Source organism: Pteropus medius, unplaced genomic scaffold (assembly GCF_902729225.1).
Source record: "Pteropus medius unplaced genomic scaffold, Ma_sr-lr_union100, whole genome shotgun sequence".
Lineage (NCBI taxonomy): Eukaryota > Metazoa > Chordata > Mammalia > Chiroptera > Pteropodidae > Pteropus > Pteropus medius.
Window position 1 is genome coordinate 8,779,708 of NW_024342471.1, and position 26,831 is coordinate 8,806,538.

The 26,831-nt window shown below is 41.7% G+C and overlaps 1 protein-coding gene and 1 non-coding gene across 4 annotated transcripts in view; both read right to left on the reverse strand.

Annotated features, from left to right (window-relative positions):
- The window catches only part of UQCC1 (ubiquinol-cytochrome c reductase complex assembly factor 1), an 85,149-nt gene that overhangs the window by 2,487 nt on the left and 55,831 nt on the right, over positions 1–26,831 (reverse strand). For all 3 annotated transcript variants that reach the window (XM_039864162.1, XM_039864163.1, XM_039864164.1), the window contains 2 exons: positions 7,742–7,819; positions 1,960–2,073 (listed from right to left, as the gene is read on the reverse strand). In XM_039864162.1, coding sequence (XP_039720096.1) covers positions 1,960–2,073; positions 7,742–7,819 — 192 coding nt within the window. The remainder of the gene's footprint in view (positions 1–1,959; positions 2,074–7,741; positions 7,820–26,831) is intronic.
- LOC120604234 (5S ribosomal RNA) lies at positions 16,008–16,126 on the reverse strand. Its single transcript, XR_005653270.1, has one exon. It is a non-coding gene; the product is annotated as a 5S ribosomal RNA (ribosomal RNA).

The window sequence follows — 26,831 nt, forward strand, 5'->3', positions numbered from 1 at the left end:
CAAGAATTCCTTCGCTCCTACTGTTTCATTCTCAGGCTGCTGACCCTCGAACTGAACCCCAGTCTCTCACATATACCTCAAGTCTACATTTCCACATGTCCTGCTGTTCTCCAGGGCAAGGAGATGAACTGACACATTATCTTCCCTAAAACCCACTCCTCTTTCCAACTGCTCCATTTAGTCCCTAAGGCCACCAACATGCCCATCTCCTGGGATAAAAATCTCAACATAAACATAACCTCTCACTGGGTCTTGGGCCATCTATCACACTAACTAGCAGCATGGTGCAGGATGAGTCTGCTCAGGACCCAGCTTCCCTGATCCTCTCCGTCAGACTTAGTCTTTCCTTTCTCTGGCCTTCATAGCACTTTGTTCCTACCTGTATCACATCACAGCCTGACTTATTCCGGGGTTAGCCTTGTACCTGACTGGATTCCCTGCCAAACCAGGAGCTGGCTCCTTGAGGGCAGGACTAGGATTTATTAATCTTTGCTTTCTGAACAGAATGCCTGGCACAGTAGGTACTCAAAAGGTTTGTTGATAGAACTGGGTCCCCAGAAAAGCTCCATGCTTCCCTAAGAGCCCCATCGAGGTTTTATTGCCTGCCTCTCACTGGGGCAATACAGGACTTCTTATAGGGGCGTTGATACGGTAGCCCTTTCCTTTAGGACCCTCAGAGAGGTCCCAGCTGTGCCCATTATGGCCCCTGGCATAAGCCCACTATAGCAGCTGGAAAAGTTGGACTGGTCTCTCAGAAAACATGACATTTGCTTTGTCAACTGCTACTCCTGTCTGAGGGTGAGTCCAGCCAACAATGTAAGTCTCAGAATTCCCTGTGAGGGGGCCCTCTGGACACAGTGCCTTCTCTCCGGCTCTAGCAGATTTGAAAAATAGTCTAACGGAAGTCTTGGCTTCCAGGTCCAAAGAGCCTCAGACTGACTTTTCCAGCAATCAACAAGATCATCTTGTAGGCCCAGTCTTCTCCTTAAAAGCCAGAATCGGGCCTTCCATTTTCTGGCTGTTGAAGGCTTAAAGGCCATGGACACAGGTAAATAAGAGAATAACTATGGAGTGAGGCCACTTTGGCTCCAGGGGCCATGCCCATGAAGCAAAGGTGTGACTCATGGGACAGCCTGAGCTGGTGAGTTGTCTGGAACAGCTGAAGCCTCTAGTGACTACATGAATCACCTAGTTTAGGGTTCTAGGCCAGCTGTGCAGGCTGACTCACTGGGAGACCCTAGAAAAGCCTCTATGTTCCTCTTCCCTGCCACTCAGATCACTCATCTAGAAAGCATGGGTTTCTCATCGATACAAGATTAGGGAGCAGAGAGATCGAGGAATGAATTCTCCATGGGCCTGAGGAAAACCATAGTTAAGCAGTCCTCGCTCTGGAGCTTTCTTCTAGAAACGAGGTTATCAGGGAGCCCTGGACAGCAGCGGGGTAAGAAATGAAGTGATTATGCAAAGCGCCCAGTAGAAAGAGGCTTGAGGGATGTCTGTGGAATAATGCTTGGAGCCCAGTCTTGCTAAACATTAAAAGAAAGAAACATGAATCCTGGGGCTCAAAGTAGGTAGAGAAGGGGGCTACAGTGGGTGGCTGCACTGTATCATGCCCATATCTGACAGGACTATGTGTGCCCAGGATCTAGCATAGCACTTGGCATGCAGAAGGCAATCAAACGTGTAGTAAATGAATGACCAAAAGTTACTTGAAGCAGGAGACTATTCTGTGCCTTTTTTTTCTATTCTCGTTCCCTGACCCCTGGCCTACTCATGGCGAATACACAGAAGGTTCTCTTTATCGATATCCAGTGCTGACATGATTTAATTAGAGTTCCTTCAGACTGCTGGCCTCTGAGAACTCAGCCTCTCATGATCCTCTGACAGTCCAGCATTGGCAGACATCAGGAAGGACCTGCTTTCTGTGAGATTCTAGAGAGGAGGGGAAGGGCCACTCACCTGTTTCCTCACATATTCTACCAACAATTCAAGCTGTCGAGGGTCTTCACATTTCTGGTTGAAGAAGCTTCTCCAGAGGGCAGCAGCCAGCCCATGATCATCTGAAAGGATCCCCTGGAACACAGGGTACAACAATTCACCATACAGGGAGTATGAAAGAATCATGAGACAAAAGCTGGGGATATTGTGAACATGCTAGTAACCATAGAACATGCTCAGAAGGACATTAGACTGTGAGAAATGGGGAAGCTGCATGGTAGAGCTGGAAGGGTCCTCAGAGAGCATCTGGTCCAACCTCTTCATTTTATACAGAACTTGGGACCCAGAGGAGCTGAGTGACTGGCTAAGGTGATGCAGAGATGGGGCTCATGTCTGGTTGACCCTACCAGGCCACAGCTCCCTCTACTCTACCACACTGTACCTGGCCCAGGTACAGAGGCTAAGAAAAGAAATAGTAGCAGCAGTGACTCCACTGCTGTCCACAACACGGGCTCGAAATATTGTTAAGTGTATATTTTTTTTCCGAGGAGCAGAGGTGGGCAGGGAATGCACCTTCTCTCCTGGTCCAGGGGTACACATCTGCAAGACAGCTGGCCCTTTGGGGAAGGGAACTAGACACCTTGGCTTCAATGTTACCAGCACTGAGCTGGTCGTGGCTGGCCCAGCTTCTCTCTAAGTTGAGGCACAGGCTATTTGGCAGGATTGCCTTGGGTCACAGAGGGAATACGGAGAGCCTGTGTATATGTGTGCCTTAACGTTGTCTCTCCCGGCGCAGAGGAGCCCTCTTTTGGAAAGTCCAAATATCACGGAGGCTAATCAGCAGATGGGCCTTGGACCTGGGCCGTTTTCTAGCTTGGACCTCTCAGGGAGGACAGGGGGAGGGACTTGCTTCCTGGGATAAGGCAATGGAAGGGAAGGGCCCGGAGAAGTTGCTCTGTCCAGGTATCAAGATAGCGTGTAGAACCAGACAAAGTGCTGACTGGGATTTTGAAGGCTAGGTCAAGTCCTAGCTCTGCCACTGCCAAGCTCAGAGATGGTAGATAATTCACTAAACCTGAGTCTCAACCTTCTCATCTATCAAATAGAGATGAAAATACTTGCCCTTCTCCGAGCATCCTTGAATTATAAATGTAAGATAATGTAAAGGTATTTTGTTAAGTGTAATATGTCAGATACAAATATTAAGAGCTTGCTTTTTCAAGCAGCTGTGGATATAGCTGAAACAATGGTGGCCTCTGGAGATCAGACGACCTGAGTTCAAATAGCAGCTCTGTCACTTGATGGCTCTGTGACCTTTGGAAAGCTACCAGCCCTTCCTGAGCCTCAGTCCCTCATACACTAAACAAGCATAATAATACCTATCCCACAGAGTTGTTGCAAGAATGATGAGATAATAGTCGTGAAAGGTCCTTAAAGTGGTAAGTAAGTGCACAAAGTCCCAGGACCATTTATTTGACATATATTGTGGGCTGGCCTCTGGAGCGTTGTGGTACATGAAGTCTGGCCTCAGGTCTGCTGCCAGGAAGGGCCATGTCCCATATGGGGTCCTGACAGTTTGGTGGAAAAAGAGTCCACCTGTTCCATATGCTCTTGCTAAACACCACTACAAGTTCACCACTTAAGAGACTGTCCTGGCACAATGGCAGAGTCAGGAAAACCAGCCTCTTCCGGTGGATGGGGACAGGAGCCAAGGACAAGCTCAGACACATCACTGTTTTCCAAGTTATTTGCTAACACAACAGCTTGCTTGTGTCTGAAGAGCCCTGGGCACATGCCGGAGTACTGCTGGCAGTGACCCACATGTGCTACACAGGAAGAAATAGGAACAGGAGCAGGTGTTATGAGGACTTGGAGAATGAGCACAGAGCACAGTCTTGGTGCCATGGCCTGCTGTAAACAGGCAGCCTTGGTAATGGGTGAGATGGCTGGGAAGAGGCAAACCCATAATCAGTTTTCAAGCTGTCAGACAAAAAATAGATGACTCAAGACTCAGATTAATAGTAATAACAGCCTTACTATTCCAGACTATCAGAGTTCCTTCATACACCTGGCTCCTAATGACTATGTATGCCAAGAACAACAGATATTATTATCCCCATTTGAAACAAAAGTACACTGAGGCTTAGAGATTATCGAGCTAACTGGTGGTAGAAATAGGACCAGAATGCACTGGTGAGGTCAGGGGATGGTGCCTGACTAGGTCTAGCTAGGATGCAATATCGGGCACAAAGTGGAAGTGCAATAAAAATGGCTGAATAAATCGACAAACCCAGCTTCGGCCTTCTTTCCATCATGTTGCTAGTAAGTCAGTGAAAACAAATGGGAGACTGGTTTGAGAGAGTGAAAATTTCAAAACAAAGAAGCTAGAAAGTTAAAAAGGTACCTGGGAGCCAGCATAGCTATTTTCCCATAATCTACTAGGGTTCCTATTTGTTTCCTCTCACAATACAAAACAGTCATTCTTCAGGAAATTAAGACATCTAGGTCTAGAGTAACTGAGAGGAAGCCAAAGGGACTATCCTGGCACTAGAGAACTCTTGTTATAATTAAGGGTTTAGAGTAGCAGAGCCTCATGCAGTGAAGACTAATTTGACGTATCACTATGTGCTTAGGATGATGCTAAGAACACAGCATCACAGCAATATGGTCTCAGCTCACAGGCAGCTTGCAATCTAGTTGAAGGAACAAAGCTAATGCACATCAAGGAGTAGCACAGAATTAAATACTGGAGAATGAGCAAATGCTAATCTGTATAGGGAGACCTCTGAGGTGTATTCTGTACCTGGCTATTTCCTCATTCTTGAGTCTCAGCTTCTATGACAACTCTTCAGAGACCTTCCCAGTCCACACTAAGTATTTTCCCCATTATTCTTTATCACTGCACTCTATTTGTAATTAGATACTTACTTGTTTCGTTATTTACTGCCTACCTCCCCATTAGAAGATAGGCGCCAGTGGGAAAGAACCAGACCATGTTTGTTTGATTCGCCAATATATTCCCAGTGCATCACACATGGGAGGCACTTAATAAATACCTGCTAAACTGATGAATGGATGTTGAAATTCAGAGTAAAAAAGAGAGATCTAGAGAGGTCAGAAAAGGCTTTGTAGAGAACGGGGCCTTTAGGAACGGAGACTATTTGGAGAGCTACAGGACATAACAGAGTAATGTTTACTAAACATTTACAGAGGGGGTACCTACAAGATGTCAGGTCTTGAATCAGGCCCTCAGGGACAAAGCTGACAGACTCAGCTACTGCCCTCTAGAGCTGGTTATCCAGAAGAGCCTCTATCAGGAGCAGCATGTCTGTGGTCAGTAAGGCAAAAGGCCTCACTCGGTGAGAAGGCTATACATTGGCAAGAATAGCACTGTCCAACTGAAATTTCTGACGATAGAAAAGTTCTACCCTGCATTGTTCACTACGGTGGCCACTAGCCACATATAGTTCTTGAGCACCTGAAATGCAACTAGTGTGACTGAAAAACTAAATTTTTATTTTTATTTAATAAATTTAAAACAAAATAGCTGCATGTGGCTACGATAGGACAACACAGCTCTAAAAGCTGTGGTTTGCAGAAGTGCTGTAACTATATCACTTGGAGCTTATTAGCAATGCAGAATCTCAGGCCTCACCCCAGACTTGCTGAATCAGAATCTGAATTTTACCCAGGTGTCTAGGTGATTTACATGCACATTAAAATTTAAGAAAAACTGTTCTAGAATTGCACATTACAATTACCTGGAGGAACTTTTACAATTAGAGATGTCTACCTACAGCAGCTAAGTCAAAACTTTTGGGAGATAGGGCCCAAACATCGGTATTTCCAAAAAGTGCCCCTGGTAATTAGAACATTTCTCAAATTTTCCTATTCTTAGAGTCACCTGGGGTACTTGTTGAAATACCAGGCCCCACTCATACTGAACTGGAATCTTCAGAGAGGTGTTCAAGAATTAAGATTTAAAAAGCACCCCAGGTGACTCATGATCAGGCATGTTTGTAAGATGGCTCTGCCAAAATGGACTGGGATGGAGGACAGAGAAGAAACATAATTCAGAACATCTTTATTAATATTGGTGAAAGGAATCAACTGAGTGCCTGCAATAAAGACCTCAAACAAATGCCAATAGAAAATTATTATTTCTTCAATTCTACACCTCATTCTTTTATGTGCTGTAAGGTTTTTGTAATCAGAATGTTTCTCATTTAACAACCAATGTGTAGATTTAAGCAGTGTGTCAACTCCCACCCCACTCCCACAAAGTTCATATTAAATTAATGATGTGTTTGGTATGCAATCTAAACTGCTCTCTTATACTTGATATTATCTAATGGTTTGAAAATCGGGAAACTTTAATTTTAACTAGTCCTATGACCCTAAGCAAGTCATTTAACTTACTTTTTTTGTAAGCTTATTTCCTGGCTTTAATTATTATCTTCGGGTTGATAACATTTCCTCCAGCCTGAACTCCAATTTCTTACTTTCATCTTTTTATGTATTTCTTCCATCCCTCACTCATCACCTACTACGTGCCAAGTACCATGCTAGCCAATAGAAATATAAACACAGCAGATACTGCCACTACCCAGAAGAAATCCTCGCCCAGCCAGGATGGCAGTTAACACTAATGTAGCAAAGGCTGTGGAGTCCAGAGAGGGAGGAATGAGCTGAGCCTGGTGAAGTTCTGGGACCATTTCCCAGAAGGGGTGATAAATCCGAGATAACCACAAAACGAGCATAAAAGCACGTGATTTGTTAAAAAGATGAGGTATGATGAATCCCGGTGGTGTGCACACAGGTGTTCATCATACCATTCTTTTAACTTTCCTATGTGTTTGAAATTTCCATAATAACAGGGGGAGGAAAGAAGAGAAAGATGCTACAACATGGTTGAAACCTAAAGACATTATGTCAAGTGAAATAAGCCAGACACAAAAGGACAAAAACTGTATGATTCCACTTATATGAGATATTCAGAATAGTCCACATCACAGAGACAGAAAGCAGAATAGTGGTTACCAAGAGCTGGAGGCAGGGGAGAATGAGTGAACAGTGTTTAATGGGTTCAGAGTTTCAGTTGGGGAAGATGGAACAAGTTCTGGAGGTAGATGGTGGTTATGGTTGCTCAACAATATGACTGTACTTAATGCCACTAAAATGTACACTTAAAAATGGTTAAAACGGTTAAAATTCTGTTATATATATTTTATAATAAAAAAATGAGATAGATCTAAATGTTCTGATGTGGAAGAATGCCCAAGACATATTGTTCAGTAAAAAAAGCAAGTTACAGTTAAGTGTATATAGTGTAACTTCCATTTGCATAAATATATAGGTGCTATGTATACACAGGTAATATTTGGAAAGACACCCAATTGACTATTAATACAGTTTTCCTCTGCGGCTAGGAAGTGGGTAGGATAGGAAAGGGGCTTTCTATTTTCTACTTCAACCACTTGTGTATGGCCTTATGAATTTTTTAAATGAGTATGCACTGCTTTTATAATTAAAGCCAAAAAAAAAAAAGTGTGATTTGTCTGGCAGATGATACTATTTATCAACAAATGCTGACTAATTGAATGATTTGACCATATTATATAGCGCCCTCTTTCCCTCACACAAACTAGGCATATTTGTTCTATTTGCCAATAAAGATGAGGAAATAAATACTAAGTGATAATGGCAGGCAACGACAGCCCCTGAAGCTTCCTTCAGAGGCTCTCACCAAAGCCTTTGTTGGGGGAAGCCACTGTTCTGCCTAAGGCTTCACAAATGATCTTACCTCATCATATCCCAAGATTGCTGCATAGAAATTATTTGTCATAACCGTCATGTTCTTCTTCAGGATATAGGGATTAACCTACAGAAACGAAATGGCAAAAACAAAAGTATGAAAGAAAGGAACAAACCAAAAAGTGGGATCTTTGGTTTTGAGCTGCCACACACTTGTAGTAGAAGAGAGGGTCAGAGGGTCCCTAACAGGTCAAACTGCCAGTCCGTCCCCATTTCCTTGATCTGTCAGGATTCTCCCCAGTTTGACAGCTTCTTTTAAGTTCTGATGCCAAATTACAAAAAGCAGTAACTCCATTTAATGAATTGAGCCCCAATCATGTGTCAAGGCTTTGTGCTAGATCCTACAAACCAGGGCCCCCCCTGTCTGTGGCCTGTTAGGAACCAGGCCACACAGCAGGAAGTTAGTGGCAGGCAAGCGAGTGAAACTTCATCTGTATTTGCAGCCACTTCCCAGCGCTAGCATCACCACCTCACCTCCACCTCAGAACATCAGGCATTAGATTCTCATAGGAGCACTGGTCCTTGGTGTCAAAAAGGTTGGGGACTACTGCTATAAACATGAAGTAGAAGAAACAGTTTCTTGACTGGAGGAGCAGACCATCTAGTATAGGAAAACAGACACGTAAAAACTACAGTTGACCCTTGAACAACATGGGTTTGAACTGTGCAAGTCCACTTAAACACAGATTTTTTTCAATAAGTACCTATACTGTTTCGATCCATAACTGGGAGTCTGCAGATGAGGAGAGCCAACTGTATGTATTGATCTATGCCATTTTATATAGGAGACTTGAGCATTCATGGATCTTAATATGTGCAGGGGGTCCTTGAATCCCATGTGAATACCAAGAGTAGTTAAGTTTTTGAGGAGTCAAAAGTTATATGAGGATTTTTGACTGAGCACGGGTTCGATGTCAGGTTGTTCAAGGGTCAACTCTAATTATCCTGCAATGTGTTGTCTCAAATTCTATTTCCAAAGTGGTGAGCCATAAATGAATTTTAAGACAAATATCTTTGCTTGGGGGAGCTGGGGAAGAAGAGTTCTGTAGGAGATAATGTTTAAGTGGACCTCAGAGGAGGAGGAGTCTGACAGGACAGAGTGAGGGGGAGAAGAGAGGACATTCTAGACGGAAGGAATAAGGTATATAAAGGTGCAGAGGCAGGAAAAAAAAATTGAGGAGTACCAGGGAGGGTGAATGGGCAGAAACACTGGAAAGACATGTTGGGTCCAGGTCAGGAAATGTCTTAGGAATCACTCGAAAGAGCTTGTAATAAAAGAACAGAAGAAGAAAATGAGAGAGGTGGAAAGAGGAGGGAGAAAGGCAGGACTCTAAGATGCTGAGGAGAAAGGGGGGACTCAAAGGTCGTGGAGGGCAGGAGAGAATAAGACGGGCTGACGGGTTAGGTAGTTTCTGTTAAGAGACTATTTTAGAAATGCAATTCCAGTGAGACCACGGAGACTCTGGTAGGATTCTTCTCAGAGAATGGCCAGGAGGGACTTCAGAGCCTAGAAGGCATTTACCCCACTGAATGTCTTGAATGGAGTAAACTCTGACCTCCAGACCTCTGGGAATATGACCTCCAGGAATATCCCTGAGGACAGGATCCAATTTTCATTCCTCTGGGATTGCAGCAGAAAGCCTGGTCTAATATGTAATATGTAGTAAGGACTCCCTGAATATTTAAACTGACAGGTTTTAGAGACAACCAAAAGTCATTTGGAACTTTATATGGAGAATAAGATTTGTGCTTAACAGCCCTCCCCGACCATGACCGTGACCGTGACCACCATCATCTCCTTCATTTACCGAGTACTTATTAAGGGCCAGGTGCTTTATGGACATCATCTCCTCTAATCATCACCAGAACTCAAAGAAGTCAATATACTATAGTCATGTTTTTATAGACATAGAAGACTGAGACTCAGACAAGCGAAGTGATTTGCCTTAGGTCCCACAGCAAATTAGTGATAAAGCTGAGATTAGCATCCAGGTCAGTCTGATTCCAAAGTTCATGTGCCTTACATTCTATCGGGTTTCTGCCTCCAGGAGAATAATTTTATTTTGGAACATAAATCAAAGATTGAGTGATTTAATCCCATGGTTTATAACTGGTCTCTAAAGAAGGGTAGAAAGGAGTGGTGAATTTAATCAGAAAACCTGAATTCAAGTCATAATTCTATTACGTGAGATGTAATCTTGGGTAAATCAAGTAATCTGAGTCTATTTTGTTGTCTTTAAAATGTCCTACACAAGGGCTGGTTTGAATTAGCATTTATTCATTCATTAATGCAACAATGTATGTTGAAAACCTTGGTAAACTGTAAAGTGCTCAGCAAATGCAAGGAATTATGAGTAAATATTTTCTAGTTTGTTTGCATAAAACTAAAACCAGTTCCAATACTTTATGGTTATGAATCATTTTCAAAAAAGAAGAGAAAATTGTGAAGCTCAAGACTGGAAAATGTGAGATTGGGTGTAGGCTGGCAGTACAATCCATGACCTTCCCCACCCCACCTTCAACCCAGGACAAATAAGCCATCCACCTTTCGTGTTCCCACAGCTCTGTCTACACTTCTCTCACTGGGTGCATAACATGGTTTAGAGTTGCTTATGTACCTGTCTCTCCCACTAGTCTGGTGAGCTACTCAAAGGATGTAAGGAACTCTGATTAATCTTGGCAACCCCAACACCCAGTCCAGGCCTGGCCCAGAGCAGGGTTTAAAACTGGCATGCTACTGCCTGAATCCTTACAAGCGCCTGAGTGCCACACATAGCATATTCTAGCCAATGACACCCATTTACTTATTGCTGAGTACCTTCCATGTTTCTGAAATTTCATATAATGCCCAACTTCTACTGAGCCATCTTCCAGGACAGGCTCAGGCAAAAGGAAGAGTCATGAAAGAAGCCAGAGCTAAAGTTAATTCCTTCTGCAGGTGGCACTACAACCCAGACCTGTTGATACTCATTTTGGGGCTCTTGCTACACCCACCATACTAGTTGTTCTCCTAATTTTCTAAGAAGAACCAGAGCCATAAACAGACAACGTCAGAAATGTCAAACAAAGGCAGGAGCATCTCTCAGAGGTAAACATTCACTGAAACTGCTCACAGAGCTGGTTTATGTGTTTCATCAAACCAGCAGGCTTTAGAACTGGAAGGGCCCTCAGAAATAACCTAGCTCAATCCCTTTGAGGAAATGGTGAACTGAGACCCAAAAAAGAGTAACGACTTGTCCAAGATCACACATCGAGTTAGTGTCAGGGTCAGTATTAGAATCTGATTTCTGGACGAGTGCTTTTCCTACTTCACCATCTATGGGGCACTTCCAGAGATTACCAACACATTACCCTGCAAACCTCGGGGTCTTGCTCTCCAGCAAGATCTATTTACATATGAACATACTTTCTCCTCTTGGGATGCACCTGCATTCTGGCTGGCTATTGCCCCGCAAGAATGGACAGCAAGAGTGGAATTCCTTATTAGCAAGGCTCCTCTACTTCCTTATCCTATATTCCACCTCTGGTGATTTGTAAGCTCTGAGAGATGGCAAGCTGCCACAGCTAGGAATGGTTTTCAGATATCATCACCCAGGCTGGATTAGATCATGAAAAGGGCCCTTCCCGGAAGAGGGTAGAAGCTCAATCAGTGCAGACACATGATCTGTAGGCAACAGGTGAGAGCATAAGTGAGAGCAGCTTCCTGAACTACTGGACTCACCCCTCAGGCCCTTCTATCCAGCCTAGAAGCTAAAGGGGGCTGGATATTCCCTCCGGTGAACCTCTGTTGAGATTTTATTCTCTCATTTCAGCTTTTGTTTGCTGGTGTACAGGTTCTGTGTCTCCACTGCTAGATCATCCTATATGGAACACCCTGCCCATGAATACACAGATGGACAAAACAGGAGAAACTCCCCCCAGATAGCATTGGGCTGTTTTCTTATTAACCTCTTATCCTTTCCATAATGCTTTGCTTTTTATAAAAACCCATACATACATACAGCACCACCACAAGGAAAAGGTTCCTTTTATATCAGTTACTCATATTTTCCCATTTATTTAAGCTATTAAAATTCATGCAGATATTTTATAAGCCATCAGGATTTGGTGACTGGTATTACTGAATGTTTAATAATAAACTAAACAGAAGAAATCAGAGGGTTAAATGATGACTGCAATTCCTGTAATGACTTAATTAAATTTTTATTGAGTATATAAACTATGATGTCATTTCTAGCCAACCATGGGCCTGCTTTCCCAGCATGTCACAGGGTGGGAGCACTCAATAGGAGGCTAGGCTAAATGAGCAGCAAGTCTCAGCTGAAATGGGGAGGGGAGCAAGGCTCATGTAACACACTCAATAAATTATCCGTTCATTTTTAAACAAAGTCCATGAGTTATAATATATTTGCCATGCACTTTTTATGACATAATAAAAATGTTACCTTAAGGATTACTTAACACATACTACAAATGTTATAGCAGAGGCAGGCACAAGGGGCAAAGAAAACAAACATGAGCAGGCCAGGGACGGGTCCTGGAGTTTACATCCCGGGGGAACAGCATAGTATATTAAAAAGGGAATGCAAAAAAAAGGGGGTGGGGGGATGCAAGAGTTCAGGGTTACTAATCAGCAGATTAATGAATGAGACAACCAAAAGGGAGCACAAGTAAAGCAATAATGAATCTTACAAGGTACATGTTTAATTAATGTAGTATTCTCAAGGAGAAATATTAGCTTTAAAGAGATGCCAGTTCATTTGAGGCCAATTCACTGCCCTCTTTCCCCTTTTTGCTGTTGTTGCCCTTAAAGACATTTATGTGACTGCTTAACAGAGGGACCAGATTATGTGGATAGGGGGACTGATGAAGGATCAAGTTTAAACTCCTCAACAAACTGCAAGGTTCTTTGTGATTTGTTCTTGGTAGTCTTTTCTGTCTCACGTCCTCCTACCTCCCAACTTTAACCCACCCTTCAGTCAGAGTAAAACTGTAAGCAATTTCCACAAATGTGTCATATTCTCTTACAGCCCTTCAGCATACTGCTGCTGGGAATCCTCCTTTCTTTATGCACTGGGATGCTAACTCCTTCTTATCCTCTAAGTCTCAGCTTACAAATTATATCTTCTACAAAGCAGCCTCTCTCTCCTGTCTACAGGTGCCGCAAAAGTGATCTGAGTCCAGAAACAGATCCCACAATTCACTGTTTACCATGTGCCAAGAACTGTGCTAAGAGCTTTAAACATATGGCCTTACTTAATCCTTCCCAACAACTCTGTGAGATGGGTACTGTTACCATCCCCACGTCAGAGAAAAGAAAACTGAGGTTTGGGAAGCTCAAAGTTACACAGCCGGGAAATAATGAGTCAAGATCAGGATACATCAGTAGTCTGACTCCAGTGCTTATCTCTGTTGGAACAAACACCTTCAATAATGTGGCTGCCCCTTTGTGTGCCCTACACCTCAAGCTTTCTGTAGAAGCAGGGCTAAAAAGTGCTAATGTGAGCTTAGGTAAACATAACTCAGAGAATCCCAATTCAAAAGGTGGCTAGAGATGGGCCACACAGATGTGTCATCAGTGGCTAATTACTAATACATCAAACATTTCTAGTATAGCTAAGCCTCACTCCTGGGAAAACTGGAGGAAAGTTGGTATAATAATGGTGTGGGAGGGGAGAATGGAAGAAGGCTGGAATGGACACCACAAGAACTGATGAGCATGAAGGTGAAAACAAGCTTTAAGGCTACTATCTTGAAGCAAAGTTGCTAACAATAGCAGGCTGATAAAATTTTGTTAGAATGAACGAATAATAAAGGGAGGCCAGAGGTGCTGACAGAAGCATAAGGAATACATCAAATTCATCATAAGGCTAAAATACGGTGCAAAAGATTACAGGTCAGGTTTTAGTTGTCTTTCTAGTAGCCAGTAATGCCATCAGCACTGCTTCGCAGTAGCAACACCATGGTCCACAGTCACTGCATGGCAATAGGCTATGTGCACTGAACGTCAGCCAAGCTATTTAAATTTAATGCTAGAAATTAGTTCAGTGTGCAATATTATGTGAGATACACAGAAACAGGTGAGAGTAGACAGAGAGAAAAGGGACATGGAGAGACCAAATACACAAATGCGCATGTAACTCATTTACTTGCATTATGACTAAAAGATCCACGGAGGGTCTTTCAGCAATGATTATAAAATGCAACAAATAAAACGAATTTACCTGTGTATGTGTGTGTGTGAATGAGTGCCTGTGTATATTAGAGAAGGTACATGGTTGGCAGGCAGAAATGCAGAACCAGTAGCTTTAATTTCTGAATGATCACAAAGTATAGGAGACTTTTCCTTAGGGCTGGAAAGCAGCCAATTAAGAGACCACTACCCTTGGAAATTACAGTTATTTACCCACTTGACAAGGCATTCGAATGTTATCAGTCAGGCCATAATCATGCTGAAATGAAGCTGATGAATTACATTAAGGTCTGGAGAAGATCAAACTATCGCACCAATTTAATTTTCTTCTTTGCAGGACGTATAGGAAAGAGGAAGATAAGAGTTATAACCTACTGTGATTTCTGAAGTTTTTGATTGTATCCCACAAGACAAGTCTCACACATACTCCAGTTAAGAGGGGTCAATATTAACTTCAAAGAGTCACTGTTTTAACAATAGCACTGTTGGCGCCAAGTCCTAAAGGAAACAATTCTTGGGGGTCTCCATAGGAAATCTGCACTGATAATAATTATGATAGAGATAGTGGTAACAATGAGCATACATCTCATTTGATTTGATAATGTTTTCATGTATATGATCTTATTTGTGTCTCACCACCATATCTTGCCCTCAGGAGCTCACAGACTCACTGCTACTTTTGTCCCAATTCTATAAACAAGGGAAACAGAAGCAAAAATGTTAAGTGACTTGCAGCAAAGTCACATCCCTGCTTGTGATAGTCTCTAAACCTAGTGTCTTCTCCATACTGTCACAACTTTCTGCTTCTGATGACCATCATTTTTGATGTGACCATCAGAAATGGAGAGTCAGACAAGCAAAAAGCTAAAATTGTTAATTTTAGTATGTTAGAAAACAAGATGCAAAAATCTGAATTGTTGAAAAATTATCCTAGAAATAAGATGCGATTCAACAGGATCAAATGCACAGTAGTACGTCTAGACCAAAATAAATAAATAGGATGAAAAAGGATTTGACTAGGTAGACATACTAAAGTCTCAGAGCAAGTCTCCCTGATCATGAGCTTATATATGAGAAATGTGAAAAGGCAGTCATAACTGAACATGTTAAAAGAAACACCACAGACAAAGGTCAAATTTTGGTCTTTATTATTATAAGAGTCTTTGTTTTAGCTACCATACTTAAGAATAGAGAAACCAGAGAAATTTCAAGGAAGGATGTCAGATAGGTATGGTCACATTGTGTTGATACTGATCACAAGCCAGGGCATTCAAGATTCTACAGCCAATAAAAATACCCAAAGGCTGTTCCATGGGTTGCCCTGGTTGCATCCATCATCAACCTCAAGGGATCAGTAGATCTTAGAGGTACTCTGATACTGAGGTGAATATCACTCATTGTCTCTGCATCCCTTCCTTAGGACTGGGACCTACTCCCCAACTCCATATGAGTTGACAGGCTGCTGATCCTAGAACCTTGTCTCCTCATCACAGAGGTGGGCACAGAGTCCAAACTAATCTAATCAGACTCTCACCTCCGAGTAGAGCTATCCAAAGATAAAAGGCAGCTGAAGTTGGATTATCTCAAAGAGACTGTACTAAGTTCCTGTTCCTAAAACTAGGATCCCTAAGCTTCCTTCCTGAGGCCTACTGATAAACTATCCTTTCCATTCTGTGAGCTTTGTTACCCTCCAATACATTCCCCTGTTTGCTTAAATTAGCAGAGGTCAGTCTCTGTTGCTTACAATCAATGGATATACTATCATTCATTAATTTCATAAAACCTCTCCATAATAACATAATAACATGAGCTAACATTTGTGGAATACCTACCATGTGCCAGCAATTGTATTATAACCTTTATATGTGTTATCTCTTCAATCTTCACAAATACCCTAAAAAAAGGGGTGTTATTATCCTCATTTTATAGAAAAGTCATCACCTTATTTTCTGTGAAGCCTTTCAAGTCCTCCAAAGCTTGTTGCTTTCTCCTTCTCTAGTTTTTAATATTTCTACCAGGAAAACTTACTGTACTATTTTATTTTATTTATTTATGATTTTTACTTCTACAGCACCTGGTATTCTTAGGTGGTCTCCCATCCAAATACTAACCAGGCCCAACCCTGCTTAGCTTCCGAGATCAGATGGGATCGGGAGTGTTCAGGATGGCATGACCGTAGACTACTGTACTATTTTAATAACCTGTTTATAAGCTGTGTACCACTCCCCCACTGCATTAGACTGTGAGCTCTTTGAGGGCAAAGATGGCATATGACCGTATAAGGAATCAATATAATATTTCTTGTTGTAATTACCTCTCGTATTATTGATGCCCATGTACTTTTACAAATATCAAGAAAGTGCCCTGAGTACAAGGATTTGGGGAGGGGTTGAGCAAGTATGTGTCCATGCTGCTGCTGTTTTTATGGTTTTCAAACACAACTCTACTCTGAGAGGGCCCAACTCCTGTCCTTTTAGTCTGTCCTCACATGGCCTCTGAAACCCCACACCCCTCTAAAATCAATCTCTTCCATGAAATAAGTTTCAAGACTACCTCTAGTTTTATTACTACCATCTTGCTAGAGTTCTAGATTTAAAAGACTTATACATCAGTTTGAAGTAAAAAGGGGAACTTCTGATTGAACAGAGAAAGGACTTGGAGACTGCAAAGATAAGAAAACACGAAGAGGACAACTGAGTTTTTCTCTGTCACTGGTCTAACAAGATAATAGCCAACTTACTCTCTGCAGTGAACAGGTTAGACAATTAAACAGAGCTTTGATCCTTGCCTTATAACAAATGCTAAGAAAGAATAATTAGGAAACTTCCTAAGAAATGCCATTCTGCTCATAATTCCAAGTTTAAGAAAGGGCTTATGTCCTGCTAACAAGTGCCAGTGCATGAAAGTTTTGGTCAGGCTTCGGTTTTCTGTTGTTTAACACAAGATTTGGAAAGTGAAAACAGTTTATTAGTGGTCACTAATGGCCAATAATCAAGGTAGAATCAATTAGCAAAACAACTGAAGTCGAAGCAAAGGATAATGCCATTCATATCTACTAGAATGGTTATAATTTTTTTTTTAAAGATAAATAAGCATTGGCGAGGATGTAGAAAAACTGGAACCATCATGCATTGCTGGTGAGAATGTAAAATGGTATAACTGCTATGGAAAACAGTTTGGTGACTTCTCAAAAGGTTAAACACGGAGCTACTCTCTGACTGATCCAGTAATTCCACTCCTAAATATATATCCAAAAGAACTGAAAGCTGAGACTGAAACAGATGTTTGTACATCAATGTTCATAACAGCATCATTTACAACAGCCAAAAGGTAGAAACAACCTGAGTGTTCATCAAGAGATAAATGAATAAACAAAATATGGTATATATATACAATGGAACATTACCTAGTCATGAATTTTTGATATATGCTACAGCATAGATGGACCCTGAAAATATTACTTAGTAAAATAAGCCAGATATAGAAGGACAAATATTGTGATTCTACTTATATGCGGTACCTAGGATAGGCAAATTCATAGACAGAAAGTAGAACAGAGGCTACCAGCAGCTGGGGGAGTGGAAATGGGGGAGTTATTTAATGTGTACAGAGGTTTTTGTTAGGGATGATGAAAAAGTTTTGGGGATAGTAGTGATGGTTTCAGAACATTGGAATGTATTAAATGCCACCAAACTGTACACTTATAAATGATTAAAATGATAAATACTATGTATATTTTACCAAATAAAATTCCAATTACAAATGGTTCTTCTCCCACAAATATTTCAATCTATGACTTACCCATGTATATATATTAAAGCTTCTTTTATGATACTTATCCCATTCTGAGTAGTGATATCATGAAGTAATTTATGCTCCTTGCTAGAACCATACACTGTCTGGGTGCAGAATTCTACATTGCCTTGCACATGTTTAATAAGCATGTATTGAGCGTCTACCATATTCTAGGCATCGTGGTACATGATGGAGGTAAAAGACGAACAAAACACAGTACCTGCCCTCAAGAAGTTTGTAATCTCATGTGAAAGATACCGCACACCAATGATTAAAACATTTAGCATACTGCATGTAAAAAATGGCAATGGTGAGTCTGGAGGCTAAAAGGCTTCAGGGATGAGGCAACATTTATTATGCTGCGTATTAAGTGGTGAACAGGAATTAGAACTTTTTAGGCAGAAAGAATGGTATGTGCAAAGCCACAGAGAGGTGAATAAGATAGCATTTTTGGAGGAAATTCTGTAACAAAGAGCTCATGATGGGAAAAAGGAGAAGGTAGAGTTCGAAATGCAGTTTGTGTTTGATTTAAATGGCCTTAAATGCCTCATGAAGGAAAGACAAGAATTCTAAGACAGGGAAGTTGCATGGACAGATTTATTTTCAAAAAGTAATGCTACAAGTACAGACCATGAAGTTGGGGGAAGGACCAGAGGCAGGAATACCAAAGGAGGCTACTGTCATGGCTCAGATGAGAGTTGATAAGGAACTAAATTCATATAAGTGGCAAGAGGAATAAAGAGGAAAGAATGCTTTCAAGAGAAATGTCTACAGCAGGAGCCACAGGGTATGATTATCAAGTGGATGTATGGGAGAAAAGGTATGGCCATGCCTTGCACATAATCAGACTGCACTGAATGCTAGCTGAAGAAAGAATTCAACGGTTATATGCAATAAGCTGATGACTTTCTGACCCTGGCAGCACTAAGCATAGACAACCAGTCTTGTAGGGTTTTAGCAATCACCGTGCCCTCAATGTCTCCTATGTTGTGGTAATGGAAAATCTTACTTGGACAAGATGTAATATGAGCAAGATGTGTATTCAGCTTGAGCCCGGCAGGCATCTCCAGTAGAGCAGGAGTATAGCACACCAGGTCTAAGCCCCTTTTCCAGTAATTTGTTTACTACATGTCAGTGGATATCACTCCCCTGGATCTTTTGAATTCTACCTGCAGCCATGAGAACTGACTACTGTCAGCAAGAAGATGCGGACATACCTTAGCTTTCCAGAGACACTTGCAGGCTCCCAATTGCAACCTGGACCTCATGACCACATTTATGAGCGCAGAAAAGCTGCAGGCACAACTTTGCTTTTTTAATGATTTTCTATTAAATTTACACAGACTGGGGACAGTGGAAAATTACAGGATGCATGGGATGTGTGTTCCCCATCAATACTGGCCATCGCAAACATATAAACATACAAGCCAAATAGTGGAAAATGGATAATTAACAAGTTAGTGAGCTCTCTGCTGATGGAGCCTGGGCATTGTCATTTGTCCTGAGTGCTGAGGATCTAAACAACCTACAGGACCTAGAGGCAGCACTGAGCTCACTGATACCAGCCAGAGTCCTTTCCCACTCAGTGATTTCAAGACAGGTATCATATTGCCTGGATAGCAACATTTTCTCAGAGGATCCAAAATCTAGCCCCTTCCTGATATTGAGATGCCTAGCCCTTTCATCAAATAGCTCCACCTTCTCTCTCTCTGCAGTAATGGGGAGCAAAAGAGATGGGCCACCCTAATGAAATGAATCATATATGTTAACTGGTGACTCCAGCTGGGCAGAGGAGGTCAGAACAAAGTCTATAGCTCCAAAGAGTAAAGTGGATGTTTCTATTCTTCTCCATGGGTCAAAGAATGCTTATCTTTCACTGACGATTCCTTACTGCTTACTGTACAATTTCCACAATACTGACCCTGTGGTAATCTGAGAAAGAGACTGTTCCCTGTGGTAAAGATGAGGAAACAAAGGCTCAGAAAGGTCAAGGAACTCTCCCAATTATCGCTCAGCTCACAGATGGTTGAGATGTTCACAAAAACAAGGTCTTCTGATTCCTAGTCCAACATCCCTTTAAGGCTCAAACAGAATTGCCATTCAGCTGATATCTTACAGAATCCTGTAGAAGTATCTGGAGAATGGCTGAGCCTAGATTCTGGGTTGGAGTGATACAATCTCTCCTGCTTGAGTAATGAGGAGGCAAGAGTGACAGAAGGCATGATGTTCAGATACTCCCTGAAAACAGAATGGGCACTTGGCCTTATGAGCTCTGACAGTGGCACCATCTCTCTAGGATAATTTTTTTTGTCCTCTTTTTTTTCAGTAAAATATTCTTAAAAGGGTAAACGTTTTATCTAAAGGAAAAAGGAAACTTGATTAGAATAGTGTATTTGTTTAAAAAGATGCTCTCTCTAGTGATTTGTCCCACCCAGATTCAAGTCCCACCCAGAACTAAGAAACGCTCTTGAAATCTAAGTAAATTCTGGGCCCAAGAGCTCTATTTCCCCACTTTGTGACTCTGAAAAGACAAATCTCTAAGTCTTAGTTTTTCCATGAAAACGATGCAAAATTGCCTTTCCTTTTACTTTTTACATTATCATGAGATAAAAATGCTTAATAATAAGTAATAAAATTAATAGCAGCAAACATCTATCTAACCCTCAAGCACTGTTCGGAGTCTCAAATGTGATAACTCATTTAACCTCCACAATGCTGTAAGCTAAGGTGGGTACTATAGCTATCCCTATTTTACAGAGAGGAACTGAGGAACAGAGATTAAGGACCTTGACCAAGGTCAAAAGGTCACATCACTGGGATGGACCTAAGCCCAAAATGTCTGGCTTCAGTGTCCAAGGACTCTCAATTGCTGTGATACTGCCTGGGAAAGGAGTTTACAAACCCAACCCGCTCCTCCACCTGAGAAGTAGGCTTGGCAGTCTTCAGTACCTGGGGGCTGCCTAGTCTTCTACACCATTTTGCCATCTCTCTTAGCCCTGTTCTGGGAAAGTTTCTCAAGAAAGTTTCCAGAAAGAAAAAACAAAACAAATAGGTGAGTTCATATCTTACTTGCTCGTCCATTTAGTTTGGAACTTAACCTAGGAAAGAGTCAACTGCATTTCTCTTCTTGGCATAATTCAGATTGTAAGCCCTGTAAGATTACTTCTCTCTGGTGTACTCTCTATCAGTAGCATTGAGGGATTAGCATGTAGTAAAGGACAAAAATGTCCCTTGAATAAATAAATGAATGAGTGAAATAATCCTTAATAGAGCCATACAAATTAATAATGCTACTGGACCTAGAGGGAAAAAAAATCAATAAAGCCTTCATCATTCAACAAATGTACATTCAGTGCTAATTACGCACCAAGCACTCTTCTAGGAGCTGAGGCTACAGCAGTAAATAAGAGACATCCTGAGCTCTTAGAGCTAACATTCTAGAAAGAGGATGAGACACAATAAGCAAAATAAAATATATAGAATGTTAGATGATAATTTAGTGCTACTGCCCTAATCCTGTCACTCAAGGTCTTTAAAATGAGAACTTCCCAGGGCTGTGGTGTACAGATGTGGGGATAGGTGGGAACCTGTTGCTGCTAAAGCAGCAAAGCACTGATATGAAAATAGGAGAAACTGCTCAGGGACAGAACCAAGGACAGATGACGGAAGACTGACTATAAACTCCTAGAGGAAAAGACCATGTTTTGGTCCCATCTGTATCTCCAGCACAGTCCCTGGCACACAGCAGGTACTGAGTGAACACTTCATGGTGGTACAGAGCATTTGGGAACTATAAGGAAGAATGGGAAGCCTCATGCCTCTATATATATCACTCTGCTTTGCATCACCATGCTGGATGAAAGGGTGAGTGGGATAGCTGAGGAAAATTGATAAAGAAAATATTATTCAGATTTTGTTTTACCCATATACATAGCCCACATGTCTCAATACGCAGTCAATTTTTGAAGGATTATCTTTACTTCTATTCCACCCTTGGAGCCCTCTTGCAATGCAATAAAACTACTTGTTGAATCGAGAAGCATTATGCCTTGCTCTGTGTTGGGCCTCGAGGAGGTTACCTGAGGATGCCCCATAATCCTTGAACTTAAGAAATTTATAATAGTATTGGTAGAATAAAACACAAATGTAAACCTGGAGTAGTTAGGGAAGATTTCAGGAGGGAGTCAGTAGAATATGGACAGGCAGAGACTGGAAGAAAAGTTCTGCAGGTAGAAAATAAAATGATGGTGAATCACAGACAGCCTTGAAGACAAGTTAAGGGGTATGATGCACATCTAGCAGGCACCAAGGAGCTATTGTGGGTTTCTGCGTGATGAGTACTTGATATAAGTGTGTTTAGAAAGATGAGCCAGGCTGTTGAATGATTTGCAGGATGGATCTGAGATAAAAAGGCAGGGGAGCCAGTGAAGACGCTGACAGTGAATTTAGGTCAGGATTTGATATGTGTATCAGTAAGACAGCTGAAGTCCTGCTAGTGGTTTTTTACCTGTTTTTTTTTTTTTAAAGTGGTTTTAAGTGTTTTAAAGAAGAGCTACTTGTAGTTCGTCTCGCTCCTTTGAAAACCAGACCTATTACACTTACGGCTCGTATCACTGCCACTCAGAAATGAACAACTAAACAGATGGCAATCAACATGGAGGAAGAAGTCCCTCCTTTCTAGCTAGGCCCCTACAGGTCTAACTAACCCCACAGGGTCATTCGCCCAGAATTTTAGGGAAACAACAGGAAAGAGGAGTATTATAGCTGCCTCACCAATGGATTCAGAAATACTCACAGCACATCCAGGGCAGCTGCAATCACTGTCTGGCTCTACTGTATCCTGGATCTGACCCCTAGGTTCCATAACTTTTTCACACAGCCATCCACTTCTTAGCAGAGCCACTGCCTCCTAGTAATGCCCATTGAGGGGCTAAACTCATAAGAGAAAGGAGCAGACAGATGCCTACTCTGTAGTAGAACACAGAGTGAGGGGCGTCATTAACCTTGCATCACTTCAAGAGCTCCTCACAGAGCTACTGCAATCACTCCCTTTTCTGAACACACTATTTACAGAAAGCCCTCATTAAAATGCAAATGTTATCTGACCATTAAACCATTATCTTATTAGCATCCATTAACAATTAAATATGAATTAGTTTATAGGTGAGAACCCACTCTAGAAAATGAGGGTCGGGATGGACTCTCTAAGTTCATTCATTCAATTCACTAAGATTTAATGAAAGCCAGTTATGTACTAAGCACTGTGCTAGACACTGGAACTGACCTTAAGAGAAAAAGGTCAGAAAAGGTCCGTCTGTAAGATAGAAAGACAAAATGAAGGGCATGTATGGTAGCTCTAGGGAATGGCAAAGTTCATAGCATAATGTAATGAAAAGAGTAACAGAATAAATCGACATGAGTTTAGTCTCTGCTCTGCTACTAATATGTGACACTGAACAAACCATGTGTTTTGCCAGGATCAAGTGTCTTCAACTGGAAAGGGGTGAATTAGGATCATTATTGCGGCTATCAAGCTTCAAAGAGATTGCTGGTCATTGAAATGGCACAAAATATAAACACTGACTGCTATGCAATTCTGACCAGCTAGGGCTAGCCCTGACTGGGGCTTCCTGCCATCAGCCAGAGCAGTCTGGACTTCCTTTAGAAATTTCAGGGGTCACCACCAAGTGAGATTCTTCTAACATCCATATCTACCCACTGCTTCACACCAGAAAACTCTAGCATGTTCTGAACCCCGCATTTGTCCCCAAACCATTCTAATCTCTTCTGGGCCTTTGAGATGAAGATAGTAGGAACAGGGCCAATTCTTCAGGGCTACAGGGCAAGAGAGGCTTGGAAAATAAGTAGGAAGTCTGCAAACTGCTGTTCACTTCTATAAATTCTACCCTGCATTGGAAAATTCTTTTCTCAGATTTTTTGTACAAGCTTGAAGGTCTGTTAGAAATAACCTGGTCCAGGTTCTTGATCTGAGTCTGCTGATTAGTGGTGGATCCCAGCCATTAGAAGAGACCCTACTCTTCCATACCCAAGACTAGTGAGCGGTTTTTCAAACTTCCCATCCTCTCCTTCCTCTAGAGGGAGGCTCTTTGGCAGACAACTCAGCCCAGGACCTAACGCACAGCAGACAATAAACATTGTCTGTGTCTGAAAGAGAAGAAGTATGGCCATAAATATACATACCCAAAATACCAAAGATGAAGTTTACTTGATATCCAAAGAATCTTAGAAAAAGGGTATGGGACAAGGATGAGAAGTAGAAGTGTGAGAGACACTTGAAGGTCCCTGAGCACTTAATGGGAATTGTCTCTTACTTCCCCCACAATCATGCACACACCACCAGTTTGCTGATTCTTAACCCCAGCAGCTGAACTGCTCACAGCCCAGAAAAGGGGCAACACACAGTTTACACCTTTTATTATTCTGATAGAAATTTCTCTCTTGAGAGCAGAAAGGGGTCAAAAGTCCAAAACCAAAAATATATATCTTTATAAGTCAGAGCAAAGAAGCATTAAAGCAGTTATTAAAAAAAAAAAAAGCCTCAGTGAACAGAGCAGAGTAGGAGGTGTTAGAAAACTCACTCCAAGTAATTTATTCGCTGGGAACCACAAAGGGCTTTCCCAAGAACAGCAAAAACACCATTAATTTCCCCAGTACCTTCCTTTCAAAGGGCTCCAAACACTTCACACATATCGTTTTAAATTGTCCTCAAAGGCTCCAAAATAAGGGGTTATTATTTCCCCAGATTTCAGATGGAGAAATTAAAACTTTCATGCCTGCCCTGCCGTCCAAGTCATCCTAACAGATTCGGCCAACAATGACTGAGTGCCTGCTATGCATATGACCCGGGCTAGGGGGAACAGGAGATACAAAGATGAAAGAAAGATATAATCTCCGTCCTCCAGAAAGTCAGAATCCAGTCCAATCCAGTGGGTTATGAGAAATGTACAAATAAATCCTTTTAAAACAAGGCAGCCTATGTCAGGTGCCACAGAAAAGGTCCAAATATAGTACCTATATTATCAAGTGCCGAAAATATTCCAAGCAATATGCTAAATCTTTACTAGCATCATATTGTTTAAGTTACACACTATGTGTGGCTTATTTTTAGAGGAAGGAATGGAGACAATGAGAGGTAAAGAAACTTGCCCAGGGTCTCAAGGCCATACTATGGCAGAGCAGAGATTAGAACCCAGGTCTCCCTGGCTCCAAAGCCCATGCAATGGAAGGTAACTGCCTGGGAAACTAAGTGCTGGCCTTTGGACATTTTAGCACTAAGTGCCCACATCTTATAGGTGAACAGCAGAACACAGGAGCCCTCACTAAATTGGGGGGGGAATGGCCTATTTCCCGGGCCCAAAATTGCATATATATGTACTAATTTGGATTCTCTGTCATAGGGACTGTCCTTGTGGATCAAGAAGCCAAAGGTAAGTATCTTCCAAAACAGGAGAGAGCAAAGAAGGGCTGAAAGGTTCTTGTTCTACTAGTGGGCACTAAAAAGTGGATCAGGGCCAGAGGGTGCGGGGGGCCTCTGGCTGGCTGGAATAGAAGATCAGGGCATGGTGGTCATGCTATACATACATCATAGTGGTCATGGTATACATACATGCCAGCAGAGCATCTTTTTCTCAGAGCTGGAGTGGAACTCCTGCACGGGAAGGAGACCCTTGCCAGAGATTCCTAAAGAAGGGCCTAGCTTTGGTGACAGCTCTGCAGAGCTCATCTGGTGTGGATAACCTTTGTCTCTTTTGCCAAGGCTCCATTTTGGAAGCCAAGGAAGAAAAGTACCAGATTTAGAGGAAAAATAGCTTATAGGGCAGCAGGCCACCATCTCCAGACGAGGTAAGTCACAGAGAGCATGGTTGGGACTGAGGAATCCCCAAGTTTCAATGAGAGCTAGGTTAATAAACAGCTCTATTTTAAGCCCACAGGACATGAGTCTGTTGGAGGAAGAAGGTACTCCAAATCCTGAGAGCAAAGTTGAGATTGGAACTAAGGAAGCCCAATCACCAGTCTAGCATTCTTCTCAATTGTTTTCAAATCTTAATTTCACCCTAAGAAAACAACAACAACAAAAACGCTTTGATGGAGCCAGATATTTCTGTGTATTATTATCTCATGTAACACAGTGACTTTGCTCTTATCAATGGATGAGTTAGTCATTAGTTCAGTAATTTATTACTTATATTCTATCTACTTCTAAAAAAAGGTTCAGGTTGCCTTATAATAAAAGGCATGTGGTAAGGCCAAAACAGCAAAAATTTTAAAATCAGATCTGGATTTGTGAATTACTATGGTGGCCACAACCAAGTCCTTTAACCTTTCTGCCCCTCAGTTCTACACTGCAAAATGGGGACACTCTCACCTCTAATTGTAAGGATAAAATGAGATGATGTCTGAAAAAAATGCCTGGAACAGAGTTTGGTCCAGAGTATGTACCTCAACCAAAACAGAAGTGAAAAAAAAAAAGAGTTCAGTAATAAAGTGTGTGTGAGAGAGAAAGGGAATAATGAAAATTATATCAAAAGATCTAAAGAGAAGCTCTGTTCTTTCTGGCAGCCATGCGACAAGGAAGCAGGATTGTAATACCATTCTCATTGTCAAATAAAGGGAAGCATATAAGTTCATCAGGGCAGAGAAAGTTCTTCATTCTAAATACAGAGGCTCATATATATACTAGCAAATGTGAATTTGCACACACATTCACATGTACGCACGCTTATACCATTTCTCTCTCCAACAGGAACAGGGCAAACAGCTCTCCAGAGCCCTGCTGCCCCTCTGACACCACACTACTGCTGTGCAATGAAGTACTTCAACAGTTAAAACATTTTTGTGCCAATATTTTAAGAGTGCAGAAGGTTCCAAATTACATGTAAAATAAACAATGCCAGACTGTGAAAACTCTTGGCTGCAACGTTCTCTGATGTTAACAAGAGTTTCTTTATTACTGTAACCTTTCAGAAGTGAATAAAAATTATTTCTCTGCCCTAGTTTTGCCCTCCAGTAAAAGAGAAGAGAACAGTGACCATGGAAAGAGCTGTACAATGACCTCTCATGAAGGCTAGGA